The 16,009-nt window shown below is 49.0% G+C and overlaps 1 protein-coding gene across 4 annotated transcripts in view; it reads left to right on the top strand.

Annotated features, from left to right (window-relative positions):
• Positions 1–10,217, top strand: part of LOC126523406 (piwi-like protein 1) — a 103,331-nt gene extending 93,114 nt beyond the window's left edge. For all 4 annotated transcript variants that reach the window (XM_055066779.2, XM_055066780.2, XM_055066781.2 and 1 more), the window contains 2 exons: positions 3,229–3,612; positions 8,821–10,217. In XM_055066779.2, the coding sequence (XP_054922754.1) occupies positions 3,265–3,612; positions 8,821–9,462 (990 nt within the window). In that variant the 5' untranslated portion in view covers positions 3,229–3,264 and the 3' untranslated portion in view covers positions 9,463–10,217. The remainder of the gene's footprint in view (positions 1–3,228; positions 3,613–8,820) is intronic.
• The last annotated feature ends 5,792 nt before the right edge of the window (positions 10,218–16,009 follow it).

Genomic DNA, 16,009 nt, shown 5'->3' with positions numbered 1-16,009 from the left:
GGCAAATTTTATTGTCAAGAGGGGGGGGGGGCTGCGATCGCCTGAGTGTGAAGACGCGTCCCAATTTGGCTCTTCGATGTTTTCTTTTAAGCTGGTGTGAAACTATCATTCAACGTGGTAAAACACTGAGCAACGACACTGTGAGTACTTTCTGTGAGTGTGGTGTGCCTTTTCACGGCTCCAGTTTACGTTTTTTTCTGGCTACGAGGACATTTTCGACGGCGACCCGCTGACCTAAGCCGAAGCACGTCTGGGCCTAGCCCGAGTGCGGCCTCGGCGAGGCCGGCCAGGTTAGCACGACATCATGTCGCCACCACAGCAACATTCAGACTCGAGTGGACCCAGCGCGGGAACTCCATGCTCAACTCAGCTTGGAGACGCCGAAACGTTGAAGAATAGCCCCTCCAAAATGCAGACAACGCGACGAGCGAAGCGCGCTGAGAGCGTCGAAACGCCGAGTGAACGCCGAGCTGCAGCCGAAGACGCCGTGGTGAGTCCCTCGATGGAAGAAGCCAGAAGGAGGGAGTCGCAAGTGAACGACCAAATGGATATTCAGGATGCTAGCGAGGATGACAACGACGAAGACAACGACGAAGACAACGAGGAGGACAACGGAAGCATAGAATGGTCCTTTTTCAGCAAGCGGAAACCAAACAGAAAAGTAAAGCCCGAACAGCTTCGCCTCGAGCGGCTAAGTTCAACCGGTGACATTCTCGTTCAACCGGTGACACTCGGTACGGATGTTGGTATACTGGCCTGGTCGCTTCGTCTGTTATTACATGGTGTTCAACAATTGGTGTGTGCCGTACCTTTGATGAGGTGGAGAAACATTCAGCGAAGTCATTTATAAGGTCCTCCATCATTTCTTTCTGGGCTGGTGACAGACTTTGGTCGATCGCAACTGATGTTACAGCGTCAGGCGTAGTTTGGACAGCAGGCGGCCTTGACGCTAAGCTACATACATCTGTGACTGCAGTAGCACCGTGCAGGAAGGCGATGGCTGTGTTCTTTGCGACGTGCTGAAATTCACTTCTGAAGTTCGTCAGCAATACATCAGCACACTCATCACGCAGTCGAACGTAGTTGAGTGCGTCGTCTCCATCGGGCAGCTCGGCAGAACAACAAGCCTTAGAGATCGGCACAACGGCATCCAAGCACCCTGTGCGTTTGTGCGTGAAGCCAAATCAACATCAGTATCATTTTGGCGTTGTGCAAGCGAGAACTTGCGTAATGCTGAAGCTCGGATAAAACAATACTGCGAGTGCTCAGCATAGAATAAAAATTAGGCATCGTTTGTGCTATCGAATGTGACGCGAAAACTCGGTGCTGGCACGCGACATGGGTCTACTGTTGACTACGGTGTGTGGCATTTCGAATGCAAAGTTGCTCGGCAGCGCTGCTGCGACTGCGAATCGACGTAGGCTACGGGGTCCGACTTTTTCACATCGTTGCCTCTGTTGTTGCCGAAGTATTGCCTAGTGACAGTGATCAGGATGACACGGAAAGCGACAGCACGGGCGATTCAGGCCCTATAGTGGCAGAAGCTACGTGTTACATCAGCCTCATGAAAGCAATCGTCCCGACAAAAACAGCACTCTGCAATGAGAAAGTGCCCAGCGGCTTCTGCAATGCTACCGCGCCTCTGCACGAAGAATATGCAATGCCAATGAGGAATCTGCCATGCGAGTGTTTGCAGAGAAGGGGCTGGCTGAAAATCTGGCTCACAGCTTTAGTAAGTTCGAGGCCGCTGTCATCGCTGCTAGGCGACATGTTTGTTGCGCGAAGTAAATAAATACTGCATGTTTTTTCCACTTTCATCGCACTCTCTCCGAGTTCCGTTTTTGAGAGGTAAGTGGGCGATCTCATGCTATTTTGGTTAAGCAGTACTACCGTTTAGTACATACTTTTTCCGAGTTCCGGCCAATTACAGTTTAACGAGGTTTCAATGTACCTTTCTTTTCTTTTTCTTTTTTACTTTTTTTCCTTGCTCCTTTCGCTCTTTGTCGTTCTTACAAACCCTATGTGCCCCACCCCAGTGCAGGGTAGAAAAACGGAAACTCGCCTTGGGTTCACCTCCCTGCCTTTCCTTTCTTCTTTCACTCGTTCTCTTTCTCCACAGCTTCGCTCCGCACTGTTTGCTTTAGCTTTTTCGCATCTTCTTTATTTTTAAAGGGAGCATCCCGTCTCATCAGTAACAACAACCTAATGTTTATTGTATCTTCTGTACTGTAGATGAGGCGACCCGCCGTGGTCGTTTAGTGGCTACGGTGTTGGGCTGCTACGGACGAGGTCGTGGGATCCAATCGCGGCCACGGTGGCCACATTTCGCTGGGGGCAAAATGCGAAAATACCTGTGTACTTAGATTTAGGTCCGCCTTAAACACCCCAGGTGGTCCAAATTTCGGTGTCTCCCACTACGGCGTGCCTCACAATCAGATCGTGGTTTTGGTACGTAAAACCCCATACTCTAATAACCTAATCTGAGTTCAAACGTGGACGCGTTCACTAAAGGCACAACAGCATCAAGCAAAAAATAAAACATAGTAATCACTCTAAAACTGCAGTAAACAAAGCGCGATTGCTTCTCTGTCGAACAGCCACGATTCACCGCCGACGTCACTCTTCCTAGCGAAGCAGCGCTGGCAACTAAGTGGGTGCCTGGCAGTTTTTTGCATGTTTTAAAGCAACGAACTATGCAAAGTTGTTTTCAAGACATCGCTGAAGGCTGACAGAAGCATTAAATCACTGTCAAGAATGCAAACATGACAGCATGCGCATAGGCGTAGACAAAACAGTGCTCGTCCGAGCCCACCTATGCTTCGCAGCCTTGGCGACAGGCGGCGTTGTTGGCATTTTGCGCGGGGTGTATAGTACTCTGAAGTATAAACTATACAATATTAAGAGTGAAGCATGTTCAGGTCATTGTGAAATGTTTCGTGGTTAGATATGGATGCTGTGGAGCCCAGACGACAGTTCCAATGTGCAACAGCTGATGGCAATGCAGACGACTTAAATGCTTGTGTCTGACTGTTCAAACACATGAAACTGAGCTCATTGTGAAGATATCGTGACATACAGTGTGGTGGGTGAAGTGGCAGACTGTGAGACTCATTAATTTAGGTGCACCTATGAAATAGAAATAAAAGAACAGTAGCAATTTTCTTGATGGTGATTTATTGGCACACATGACGGCTGAGGCCAGCAGTGCTAAACTGCATCGTTCTGCAGGTGATCCTGGCACGGACAATCAGCAACCGCCGTAATATGCGCTCGGTGGCCACCAAGGTGGTCATTCAGCTGAACTGCAAGCTCGGTGGCGAAGCGTGGTGCCTGGACATCCCTCTGGTCAACACAATGGTGGTTGGCTACGACACGTACCACGATTCGAGCTCGCGCAGGCTCTCGGCCGGTGCCTTTGTGGCCAGCATGAACCGCTTGCTGACACGCTGGTACTCTCGTGTTGCCTTCCACGCCACGCATCAGGAGCTGGGCAGCTCTCTGGGCCTTCTGGTGCAGGATGCACTGCACAAGTACATGCAGGTCAACTCTGGCTCGGCGCCAGACAGGATCATCTTCTTCAGGGACGGCGTCTCTGACGGCCAGATACCACAGGTGAGCGGCTCTGTGATGCTCGTAACAGACATCTCATCAAGCAGACCAGCACCCATGCAGAAAAGAAATAACAGAAAAAGCAGACACGATGATGCTTCAACCGCAGTTCAAAATTTTTTATTGGACACCATTCACCAACTACGGACTTGCCAACACACGAACATTCACCAACTAGCCAGACTCACCATGTTGTTGCACTAGACTCTCTTGTGGTCATTTCTCTTTCATTTTGAATATATACTTTGACATGCCTGCAGAGATAATAAAGACTAATTATGGCCATCAAACAATGTTGTGAAATCATACATTTTCGAAAGAATAACATATGTCTAGAGGAACTGATAAGAGATTGTGAATCTTAGCAGTGTGAAAAGAAAAGAAAAGAATTCTTGCCAAAAGAATTTTCTGCATTACACTAGCGAATGCTCTTGGCTTGCATTTTTCCAGCTTTTTAATTATTATGTACGCACATATAACAGCTACAGTATATCATACTTTTTGTATACGTGTGTTTATATTATGTGCCTTTGAAAATGGGAAATCTGTTGAAATTATGTGCCCTTGAAATGCGTTGCAAACGCACTGCCTAGTTATATGGGGGATAGGGCCTAGTCAGGTATTGTTGCTTTTTCCCTTTTCCCAAGTGTGTAAACTGCGACACTTGAATAAACTTCCAGTTAATATTCGACCATATGGACCAGGCTAGCATAGGGGAAATTCAGCTTATAAAAATTCACGCAGAAGCTCGTCTGGGAGTTGTCGTAAGCATCATTGTTGAGGAGTTACCACTCCGGAGTTGCAATGATTTTCGTTACCCCAGAATAGAATGGGAATGGAATTCAGCACTTTTAGTCTAGAATGGAATGGGAATTGAGTTGAGTCTTTTTCAGAAAATAGAGCGCTTTTTTCGTTTATGCACTATTTTTTTGTCAAAATATGCTGAAGAACCAGCCAGCCCACGTTCAAATATTTCTAAGTCAAAGCCTCAAATTCAACATTAAAGCAGTATGTTTAAAATGGCCTGGCTGATTACGAGCACGGTACATTTATAAGCAACACGCCCACTACAGTTCGGGTCTTGTAGATCGAGTTGCTCCGAAGTTTATCTCTGCTCTTTGCGTAATCGTGGCTCTATGCCATTGGTATCCGTCATGCGGAACTACGGGGGCGGCACACTCCCCCCCCTTTTACGCCTTGTGATTTTCTTTTACCTTGGTGGTGCCTTTGCCCCGGCTGCCTTCCGTGTCCCCACCTTCACTTTTGTTTTTGCTTCCATCACCACCGTTGGCGACTCGGACGCATATTCGAAAAAGCGCTTCTTTGAAAGTTGTCATGCATATTGACGCAGGCACGAAGCTTGCGTTCACTGCAAGCTTTCACATACCACCTTGCGTGTATACACACGATGCAGGCCTCATTCAATAATCAGATTAAAGGACTTAAAGCAGCACGGTTCCCTGACTCGTTGGTGATCTCAGTCACCGAAAGCCTTTTACGGAACGTTAAAAGTACCAGCACCACAAGGGAGGAAGAAAGAGCCAGAACCATAAGACCTGCAGTGATTCCTTATGTTCATAAGGTCTCCCATAACCTCAAGAAGGTGGCAGGCCAGTATGGTGTACCCATTGCCTTTTCTGCCCCCGTCAAACTGGGTCGACTCTGTTCGAGAACCACTCGTGCGGAGACTGGTTTGCAAGGCTGTGGGCGTGGTTTATGAAAATGCAAAGGCATCGTGTATGAAATTCCCTTTGAGTGTGGCAAGTCCTATATAGGACAGACTGGACGCTGCATAACTGATGAGCCAGGGAACACGAACTAAACCTAATGAAAGATGATGTGGCACATTTGCCTGCGCACTGTAAGGCCTGCACGTGCAAACCACGTTTTTCTGAGATTAGGATTCTTGGCAGAAGTAGATTTCAAACGGCACGTGAGCTGATGGAAGCTTATATAAAAAACAATGGTACAAACTGCATTAGCGATACATGTATCGTGCTCTACAAATTTGAAACTAGGTTGTTTGACCGCTGAGTAACCTAGATTTGTGAGCAGCCAGCGCATGCGTGTATATGTATATATATTCATGGGTCACAGCCCAAATTAAACCAGTTGGCAGTGCCGCCCGTGTTGTCTTTATGTGTCCTCCTTTTGTGTGTGTTAAATTGCGGCAAAAGACATGTCTTTTAGCCAGTACCAACTAGGCCAACAACCAGTTCTGTTGCAACGAAATTCAACTGCCTGGCCATTTCCAGAGCGAGAATGAGCTAAGTTTTTTCGTTCCGAGGAATTGAGTGGAATGGAATTGCGGCAAGTTCTAATTCCACAACACTGGTAAGCATGGTGCCAGCTGCTCGTCTCTATGCAGCCCAGTCTCATTATCAGTGTTGTGAAACTTTATCTGACCAGTATAAATGACAGCGCTGCAATACGAACTGCTGTGAATGGCAGCACAAGGTGAATTGATGACACAACCAAACGACTGCAAGTGAGAGTGCCAGGTGCGGTGATGAAATCCCGGTCATTATAAGCCGTTATCGCTCTTTAGCGACTTGTGCATCCACTAAGAACAATATTCAACCGTGATCAGCTGTACATTGGCACCGACTTCTTTTCACCACCCCCTGCAGTTTTCCAGCGCTGTGACCACGCTAACAAAGTAAAACGCATAATGTGCCACTCATCGCTCTACGCAAAATCATTTATTCCTTGCACAATAATAGAATGGAATAACCTACCACCACGCATAGCTACTGAAGTTAACTTACCATCTTTCCAAACCTTGTCGCAAGAAAACAGGTTAGTGGTAGCAGATTAGTTATTACTTATTGTTATATGCACATATTAACATATTATGTAAAATGTTCTTGTGTTTTCGTCACTAAGTGCATGTACCCCTTGTTCATATCTATTTATTTTATGTTCCTTGTGTGTGGGGGTGTTTATTTCATGTAGTTTTATTTCTTGTGTATAATTCATGTTTGTGCCCCCCCCCCCCCCCCTATGTAATACCTTCGCGTGAGGGCCCTTAGGGGTAATGTAAATAAAAAAAATAAAGTAAAAGATATGGTGTGGCCACACGGCCTCTATATTGAAATTGATCTATGATTGGGACACAGTGCAACGAATGCTGATAGCTTCACGTGCACTGTGTTCTCGCTGCTTAGTTCGCATGGGAGAAATGAAGGTCAATTTGCTTGCTATTGTGGACCCTATCTTGAAAGCGATTGTCATACGTGACAGGTGGACAAACAGGTTTCATCGTTGGGTGTAAAGCTGCCTTTGCAGCTTAAATGTTGCAAAAAGAAGCATATGTAAATACTAAGGGAAATATAAAGAAGTATTTAATAGAAGCTTATTTATGTATGCTTCCTTTTTAATGCTTCATAAGTTTACTGAAAACGTGATCTTTCGGCACCAATTGACGTTCTGTATGTCGCCAAAATGTTATCGTACGATACATTTTCGAACCCCTAGATCCCAAAAAACTGTGCGAGGACCGTGCGATGGAGAAAAGTAGTCGCCCGCCGCACCAACCTCCTTGCAATATGTCAAAAATAACTTCCAAAATGCCCCACTTGAAGAAGCTGCTGACCCAGGTTGAATTTGCGGAATGCGAGCGTTAGCTTGCCGAAGCCATGACAAAGACCGCACGCGTCTCGGGCTGCTTGGGCTCCACCAGCCCAGCATGCGTCTCTGGTTACAACTGTTTACGCAATGCTTTGCCTGATGTAGAGGTCGACTACAGTTAAATTTTTCACATTTTTTTATTGATACAGAAACTGAATAACGTTTGTTATTCTGAAGTTGTAGTACTGAAATATCCTTGCATTGAAATGATAAGCATTCAGCAGGGGATTTCCAAAAAGTTTGTTGATGTGGTGTTTATACTGCATGCTGATAACAAATATTGGATAAAGCAAAAGTACTTTAGTATAAAAAGTGACCTTGTTATAATGGTGCCATGTTTCAGCTTGGTATGGACCATTGCGTTTACCCTCCCTCCTCCTTCATGCAGACTCTATAATGTCTATTTAAGAGTTGAAGCATTTTTTAAAGGATCACCTGTACCAGATAGCACAGTTCTAGTCCTTAATCTGGTCCACTCGAAGAGGCTGGCTGTCATTTCTTGCAGGAGACGTTGCAGATGCATTATTGAACTTATCCCCAAAAAGTCACGAATTCGTTTTTATTGCAATAGCAACAAAAACAGGCGGATTTCAGCCGTCGGCGTTTCCGTCTCCATGAGGTTCTGTACAAGTGAAAGCGTGTGAGGGTGAGCCAGCGAACGCGGTTCAATCCAGTTACCCAGTTACTTTTGTGCTTCAATGCATAAAATGGCATTTTCTCTTAAAAAAAAAACGCAGGTAAGTGGAACAAGAATGCACTTTTACTGCAAGTTTAATGGCAAAGAAATCAAAAATGCTTTCATCCAGAGAATTCTTTTCAAGTGGACTTGCCTTGCAGTCTTGTGGGATACAATTTATGAATGAAATTATGGGGTTTTACGTGCCAAAACCACTTTCTGATTATGAGGCACGCCGTAGTGGAAGACTCCGGAAATTTCGACCACCTGGGGTTCTTTAATTGGCACCTAAATCTAAGCACACGGGTGTTTTTGCATGTCGCCCCCATCGAAATGCGGCTGCCGTGACCAGGATTCGATCCCGCGACCTCGTGCTCAGCAGCCGAACACCATAGCGAGCAACCACGGCGGGTTACAAGTTATGAATTGCAATATGTGCCGTATAGTAATTACTTAAAAAAACTTAGTGATTTTTTTTTAGCGCTCTCGTTTTGCTCATCATCTTGAATTTCCATCTCCCGCATTCCCCATGTTTTAGTGATTTTTTGTTAGTCGAATATGCATTTTGAGTTCTCGTGCAAGTCTGCCTCTTCGAGTGGACCACCTCAAGCACTAGAATTGTGCTTTCTTCCATTGGCAATTTTTAAATATGGCTTTATTCTTTGCAGGAACACCTGATATATAAGACAAGGGGGCAGGTTTCCACGATTATGTTTTCTTTTTGAAATAGTAACCCTATCTATATATATTCCACTATTTACGTACATGCTTCTAACAAATATTTAATGTAAAAGACCTACTTTCGTGTAAGAAGCGACCTTTTTTTTTTGTAATAATGTAATGTTGCAGCATTCCATCCCCTTCTTTTCCTACATCGTGTTGTCCTCTGTCCCCTTTGCACACAGGTGCGAGAGTGGGAAATCGAACAGATTGTCAGCTCACTGGACGCCCTCTTCCCGGGCGTGGACCACAAGCTAGCCTTCGTGGTGGTCACCAAGCGCATCACCACGCGCTTCTTCTCGCACCTGCCGAGCGGGGGTTACGGCAACCCTTCGCCCGGCACCCTAGTCGACACCGAGGTGACGCGCCCCGAGCGCTACGACTACTTCCTGGTGTCGCAGAGCGTCCGCCAGGGCACTGTGGCCCCGACCCACTACAACGTCATCTACGACACGACAGGCCTCAAACCGGACCACATGCAGCGGCTGTCGTACAAGCTGACCCACCTGTACTTCAACTGTCCCGGCACCATCCGAGTGCCGGCACCGTGCCAGTACGCACACAAGCTTGCCTTCCTGGCCGGCCAGTGGTTGCATGCTGAGCACAGCCCTCGCCTGGCATCCACCCTGTTCTACCTGTCACGGGCTCCGACCGCTCCCCGAGATGGGGTCGTGTCGAGATGGATGGACGGACTCGCAGTGTGCAGCTTCAACCTTGTGTCTTGCTATGCATCCGTCTGGATAATCTGCTATTTTAGGATAATCTGTCATTTTACAGAAGCATTCTTTGCGTTTATTCACGTATGTGCAGTACAGACATTTCATTAAATAGCTTACTTATTGTCTGGATCATTTCTTTCTCAAATGAAAGCACTCTCTCTGTCAACATTGTTTCCATACTCATATTAAAAATAATAAAAAATTTAATACTACTATTTAATTTTGCGTGTCTGGTACAAACCCTATATTAAGTCGGCTATGTATCGTTTCGATGATTGGTCCCTCAACTAAAACCACAGGCCTAGTTCGCTTTCTTTTCATCTTCATAAGGGCTCTTCAAATTGCATGACCTTACTTTATTTTTTATTAAAGCAAGCATTCCATTTTGTTATTTTTTCTTGTCGTGCACAGGATTTACTATAATTGAGCTAAGTTATTGTTAGATGCTTTAACGAAACAGGCATTTTGATAGGTGTGTGTTCATGGTTTTTTTTTTACTTTAAACATTCTTTTCATTGCGCTCTGTTCCATATTCAGTACAAGTTTCATTTCACAGCAGCTTAGTTCTTACCGGATTTAATAAATACTATTTTCATCTTGTTCATGTAGTGGGTTCATTCTATTGTTTAAAGCAGTTAAAAACTATTTGTCTTTCCGAATGTACAAAAACATTTTGCATGATTGCATTAAATAGATTGTGTATGCATTGTTCTGCTGTTGTTTCAGGTATTTTTGAGTAAACGCTTTTCTTGAGGTCGAGATCAAATTATTTAAGGGCTAGGGTACTTTCGTTACACGTGTGAATCATGTATGAAAGCTTTGAGTACCATCTATGTAAGAGTAAAGTCATTGTGGAGACCATGCCAACTGTCCATCTATCTTGCGAGGATTTTTGCAATGTTTTGTGCATATTGTCACGTGGTAGTGACGGTGAAGAAAGCAGCAATGCGGTGGAATACAAAACTAGCTTTTATTGGGCGAACCTGTGCCCACAAATACAGGCTACACTTATAGCACAACGATAGCGGCGAACACGGTCGGCGATCGTCGGAAATCTGATCAGCGGGTCAAGCGCGTCGGCTTTTATACAACAGTCGTCGAATGTTCCAGACTAATCGTTGGGACCCGCGTGCCTTCCACAAAGTTCTACACCATTCGCGTCACGCGATGAAATCTGATAGCACAAGGTTCGGCAACAACAGACAGCCGGGTAGAAGCATCGATAACTTTCCAGAAACTTCGGATACATGCAGGCGCGTCCCGCGCTGTGCGATAACATTTGTTAGGCGGTCAAACGTGGTCGCCCGATAACGATAAGTACACGCGTCATTACTCCCCTCTTAAAAAGCATCGTCCCGATGCTACAAATATAAGAGAGCGAAACACATAAGGACACTTATTAAACATAAGTAACAAAACAACGAAAAGAAACAAAGTCCAAAAGTGAGTTACGCGAAGTTCATTAACGCTGGTAGTACGGCTTGAGTCGCACAACGTGGACTATTTCAGGTCGTGAGCGACGCCGCTGTGATAGCGAAATGCCGTCTGGCACGACCTCATAGTCCACTGCCCCAACACGTCGGATGATCTTGTACGGTCCAAAATAGCGACTCAAAAGCTTCTCGCTCAGTCCTCGTCGGCGTATAGGGGTCCAAACCCAAACACGGTCACCGGGCTGGTACTCGACGAAGCGTCGTCGGAGGTTGTAGTGTCGGCTGTCGGTACGCTGCTGGTTCTTGATCCGTAGGCGGGCGAGTTGTCGGGCTTCTTCGGCGCGCTGGAGAAAGGTAGCGACGTCAAGATTCTCTTCGTCGGTGACGTGCGGCAGCATGGCGTCGAGCGTCGTCGTCGGGTTCCTGCCGTAAACCAGCTTAAACGGCGTGATCTGTGTTGTTTCTTGCACCGCCGTGTTGTAAGCGAATGTTACGTACGGCAGGACGGCATCCCAGGTCTTGTGTTCGACGTCGACGTACATTGCTAGCATGTCGGCGAGGGTCTTGTTCAGGCGCTCCGTGAGACCATTAGTCTGCGGGTGGTAGGCAGTTGTCCTCCTGTGGCTTGTCTGGCTGTATTGCAGAATGGCTTGGGTGAGCTCTGCTGTAAAAGCCGTTCCTCTGTCGGTGATGAGGACTTCTGGGGCACCATGTCGCAGCAGGATGTGCTCGACGAAAAATTTCGCCACTTCGGCTGCGCTGCCTTTTGGCAAAGCTTTAGTTTCAGCGAAGCGGGTGAGGTAGTCCGTCGCCACGACGATCCACTTATTCCAGGATGTTGACGTCGGAAACGGCCCCAACAAATCCATCCCAATCTGCTGGAATGGTCGACGGGGAGGTTCGATCGGCTGTAGTAATCCTGCTGGCCTTGTCGGTGGTGTCTTGCGCCGCTGACAGTCTCGGCATGTCTTGACGTAACGGGCGACGTCGGCGGTGAGACGCGGCCAGTAATACCTTTCCTGTATCCTCGACAGCGTCCGGGAGAATCCGAGGTGCCCAGCGGTTGGGTCGTCGTGTAGGGAGTGCAGTACTTCTGGACGCAGCGCTGACGGTACAACAAGAAGGTAGCTGGCGCGGACTGGTGAGAAGTTCTTCTTCACAAGCAGGTTGTTTTGTAGCGTGAACGAAGACAACCCGCGCTTAAATGCCCTAGGGACAACGTCGGTGTTCCCTTCCAAGTACTCGACGAGGGCTTTTAACTCCGGGTCTGCTCGCTGCTGTTTAGTGAAGTCTTCCGCGCTTATTATTCCAAGGAAGGCGTCGTCGTCCTCGTCGTCTTGCGGCGGGGGATCGATGGGGGCGCGTGATAGGCAATCAGCATCTGAGTGTTTTCGTCCAGACTTGTATGTTACAGTGATATCGTATTCTTGTAGTCTGAGGCTCCACCGTGCCAGCCGTCCTGAAGGGTCCTTTAAGTTAGCTAGCCAACACAACGCGTGATGGTCGCTGACGACTTTGAATGGCCTGCCATAGAGGTAAGGGCGGAATTTTGCTGTAGCGCAAATGATGGCGAGGCATTCCTTTTCAGTCGTAGAATAATTGCCTTCCGCTTTTGACCGCGACCGGCTAGCATACGATATCACCCGTTCAAGTCCTTCTTTCCTCTGGACTAGGACGGCACCGAGGCCTAGGCTACTGGCGTCAGTGTGGATTTCAGTATCGGCGTCCTCGTCGAAGTGTGCAAGTACCGGCGGCGACTGCATGCGTCGTTTGAGTTCTTGAAATGCGTCGGCCTGCGGCGTTTCCCAATTGAACTCGACATCAGATTTCGTTAGATGTGTTAGCGGCTCCGCGATGCGCGAAAAGTCCTTGACAAAGCGCCTATAGTAGGCACACATGCCAAGGAATCTGCGCACTGCCTTCTTGTCGATTGGCTGCGGGAACTTTGCGATGGCAGCTGTCTTCTGCGGGTCGGGGCGCACTCCAGATTTGCTGATGACATGGCCTAGGAATAGAAGCTCATCGTAAGCGAAGCGATACTTTTCCGGCTTCAGGGTGAGCCCTGATGACTTGATGGCCTCTAATACTGTCGCAAGCCGCTTAAGGTGATCGTCGAAATTTCCGGCGAAGACGACGACGTCATCCAAGTAAACAAGACAGGTCGGCCACTTCAATCCCGCTAAAACCGTGTCCATCACGCGCTGGAACGTTGCAGGCGCCGAACACAGTCCAAATGGCATAACCTTGAACTCATAGAGGCCGTCTGGCGTGATGAAGGCGGTCTTTTCGCGATCCCTTTCGTCGACTTCTATTTGCCAGTAGCCAGACTTGAGGTCCATCGATGAGAAGTATTTAGCATTGCAGAGCCGATCCAATGCGTCGTCTATCCGTGGGAGGGGGTATACGTCTTTCTCCGTGATTTTGTTCAGTCGACGATAATCGACGCAGAAACGTAGGGTTCCGTCCTTTTTCTTCACTAAAACAACTGGAGACGCCCACGGACTTTTCGACGGCTGGATGATGTCGTCGCGCAGCATTTCGTCGACTTGTTGTCTTATAGCTTCGCGTTCTCGCGTCGAAACTCGGTAAGGGCTCTGGCGGAGTGGTCGAGCGCACTCTTCGGTTATTATGCGATGCTTTGCGACTGGTGTTTGTCGAATCTTCGATGACGTCGAAAAGCAGTCTTTGTATCGTCGAAGCAGACTTCTGAGCTGTTGCTGCTTAATCACGGGGAGACTTGGATTTATGTCGAAGTCTGGCTCGGGAACTACGGTCGTCGGGGTAGATGCGACAGAATCCGAGAGGACAAAGGCATCGCTGGTTTCCTGAATTTCCTCGATGTATGCGATCGTCGTGCCCTTGTTGATGTGCTTGAACTCCTGGCTGAAGTTTGTCAGCAACACTTTCGTGTTTCCTCCGTGCAGTCGAGCGATCCCTCTTGCGACGCAAATTTCGCGGTCGAGCAGTAAACGTTGGTCGCCTTCGATGACGCCTTCTACGTCAGCGGGTGTTTCGGTGCCGACCGAAATAACAATGCTGGAGCGAGGCGGGATGCTCACTTGATCTTCAAGCACACTCAAGGCGTGGTGACTACGAGGGCTCTCCGGCGGTATCGCTTGATCTTCCGACAGCGTTATTGACTTCGACTTCAGGTCGATGATTGCGCCGTGTTGGTTCAGGAAGTCCATGCCGAGAATGACGTCTCGTGAACACTGTTGCAGGATAACGAAGGTGGCAGGGTATGTCCGGTCATGAATGGTAATTCTTGCCGTGCAGATTCCACTCGGCATGATGAGGTGTCCTCCAGCGGTCCGAATTAACGGGCCTTCCCATGCAGTCTTAACTTTCTTCAATTGGGCTGCGATGGGTCCACTCATGACGGAGTAATCGGCTCCTGTGTCTACTAAGGCGGTAACTGCGTGGCCGTCGAGAAGCACGTCGAGGTCGGTGGTTCTTTGTCTTGCGTTACAGTTAGGCCTCGGCGTCGGATCACGGCTGCGTCGAGTTGACCTGTGGTTGGTACGTGGCGTCGTCAGGTGGTCTTTCGTCGGCGTGTTCTTTCCTGCCAGACTTCGTCAGGACGGCGGTGTGACGTCGTTGTTATGTCGTCGAGGTAGTCTTTTCGGCGTCTTCGTCGGCGGCGGAGGATCTTCGTCAGTTCGACGAACAGCAACCGCACCTCCATCGGTTGCTGCTTTTAGTTTTCCGGATATGGGCTGACGGACCGGCCCCGGGCTGGGCCAGTGTATGGTCGGCGCTGTGGCGACAGGTAGCGGCCAGGTGACGGCGAACGGGACGGTCGTCGAGGGCTCCACTGAGTAGCGGCGAGGTAGTCGGCGATGTCACGAGGGCGTTCACCTTCCCTCGGGCGCTGTGCGTTGACGGCGAAGCCTCGCAATCCCAGCTCGCGGTATGGGCATCGGCGGTAAACATGGCCGGCTTCGCCGCAGTGGTAGCAGAGCGGGCGGTGGTCGGGGGCACGCCAAATGTCCGTCTTCCTCGCGTAGGTGCGCTGGGCGACGGGTGGTCGTGCTGGCTGCGGCGGACGACGGAATTGCGGCGTTGCAGGGCCCTGGTGCGGTCGTGGAGGGGGACCTTGACGGCGGGCGACGGCGGCGTGGGTCATCGCTTCTGGCTGGGGCTGCGATGATTGTGATTGTACCTCAGGAACTCCAAGCGATCGATGCACCTCTTCTTTCACGATGTCGGCGATCGAGGCCACTTGAGGCTGTGACGATGGCAAGACCTTGCGCAGTTCTTCGCGCACAATGGCCCTGATGGTCTCGCACAGATCGTTCGTGGCCAGTGATTGAATTCCGGCGTAGCTTGTCGGCTTGGTGCGTCGGTCGAATTGCCGGTTCCGCAATTCCAGTGTCTTCTCGATGCTCGTCGCCTCACGAAGAAACTCGTCGACGGTCTTCGGTGGGCTTCTTACCATTCCGGCGAAAAGTTCCTCCTTTACACCACGCATCAGTAGGCGTACTTTCTTCTCCTCGGACATTTCTGGGTCGGCGTGGCGGAACAGACGGCTCATTTCCTCAGTGAAGATCGCGATCGTCTCATTCGGCAGCTGCGATCTGGTCTCCAGTAGAGCTTGGGCTCGCTCTTTTCGCACGACGCTTGTAAATGTTTGCAGGAAGCCGCTTCGGAAGAGGTCCCACGTCGTCAAGGTGGCTTCTCGATTCTCGAACCACGTCCTAGCGGCGTCCTCCAATGCGAAACAGACATGTCGTAGCTTGTCGTCGCCTGCCCAGTTGTTAAACGTAGCGACCCTCTCATACGTTTCCAGCCAGCTTTCCGGGTCCTCAAATGTGGAACCGCGGAACGTCGGTGGTTCCCTGGGCTGCTGCAGCACGATGGGGGACGCTGGGGCTGCCATTGGGGTTGCCTTGGTCACAATCTTCTTGGTCTTCTCTGGTAGAAGTCCGTGCTCCGGGGGCAGCTGTTGAAGACGGCGGCTTGCTCGATGGTCCGGGACTACGTTGGTGTTCTCTTTGCGGTCCGGGCTGGGGTCACGGCTTTGTGGGGGCGTCCGGTACATGAACGCAAAGCACCTCCACCAGATGTCACGTGGTAGTGACGGTGAAGAAAGCAGCAATGCGGTGGAATACAAAACTAGCTTTTATTGGGCGAACCTGTGCCCACAAATACAGGCTACACTTATAGCACAACGATAGCGGCGAACACGGTCGGCGATCGTCGGAAATCTGATCAGCGGATTA

This window comes from Dermacentor andersoni, chromosome 6 (assembly GCF_023375885.2).
Source record: "Dermacentor andersoni chromosome 6, qqDerAnde1_hic_scaffold, whole genome shotgun sequence".
In the NCBI taxonomy this organism is placed as follows: domain Eukaryota; kingdom Metazoa; phylum Arthropoda; class Arachnida; order Ixodida; family Ixodidae; genus Dermacentor; species Dermacentor andersoni.
Note: the sequence above shows the minus strand (reverse complement) of the source record. Positions and strands in the feature narration are given on the sequence as shown.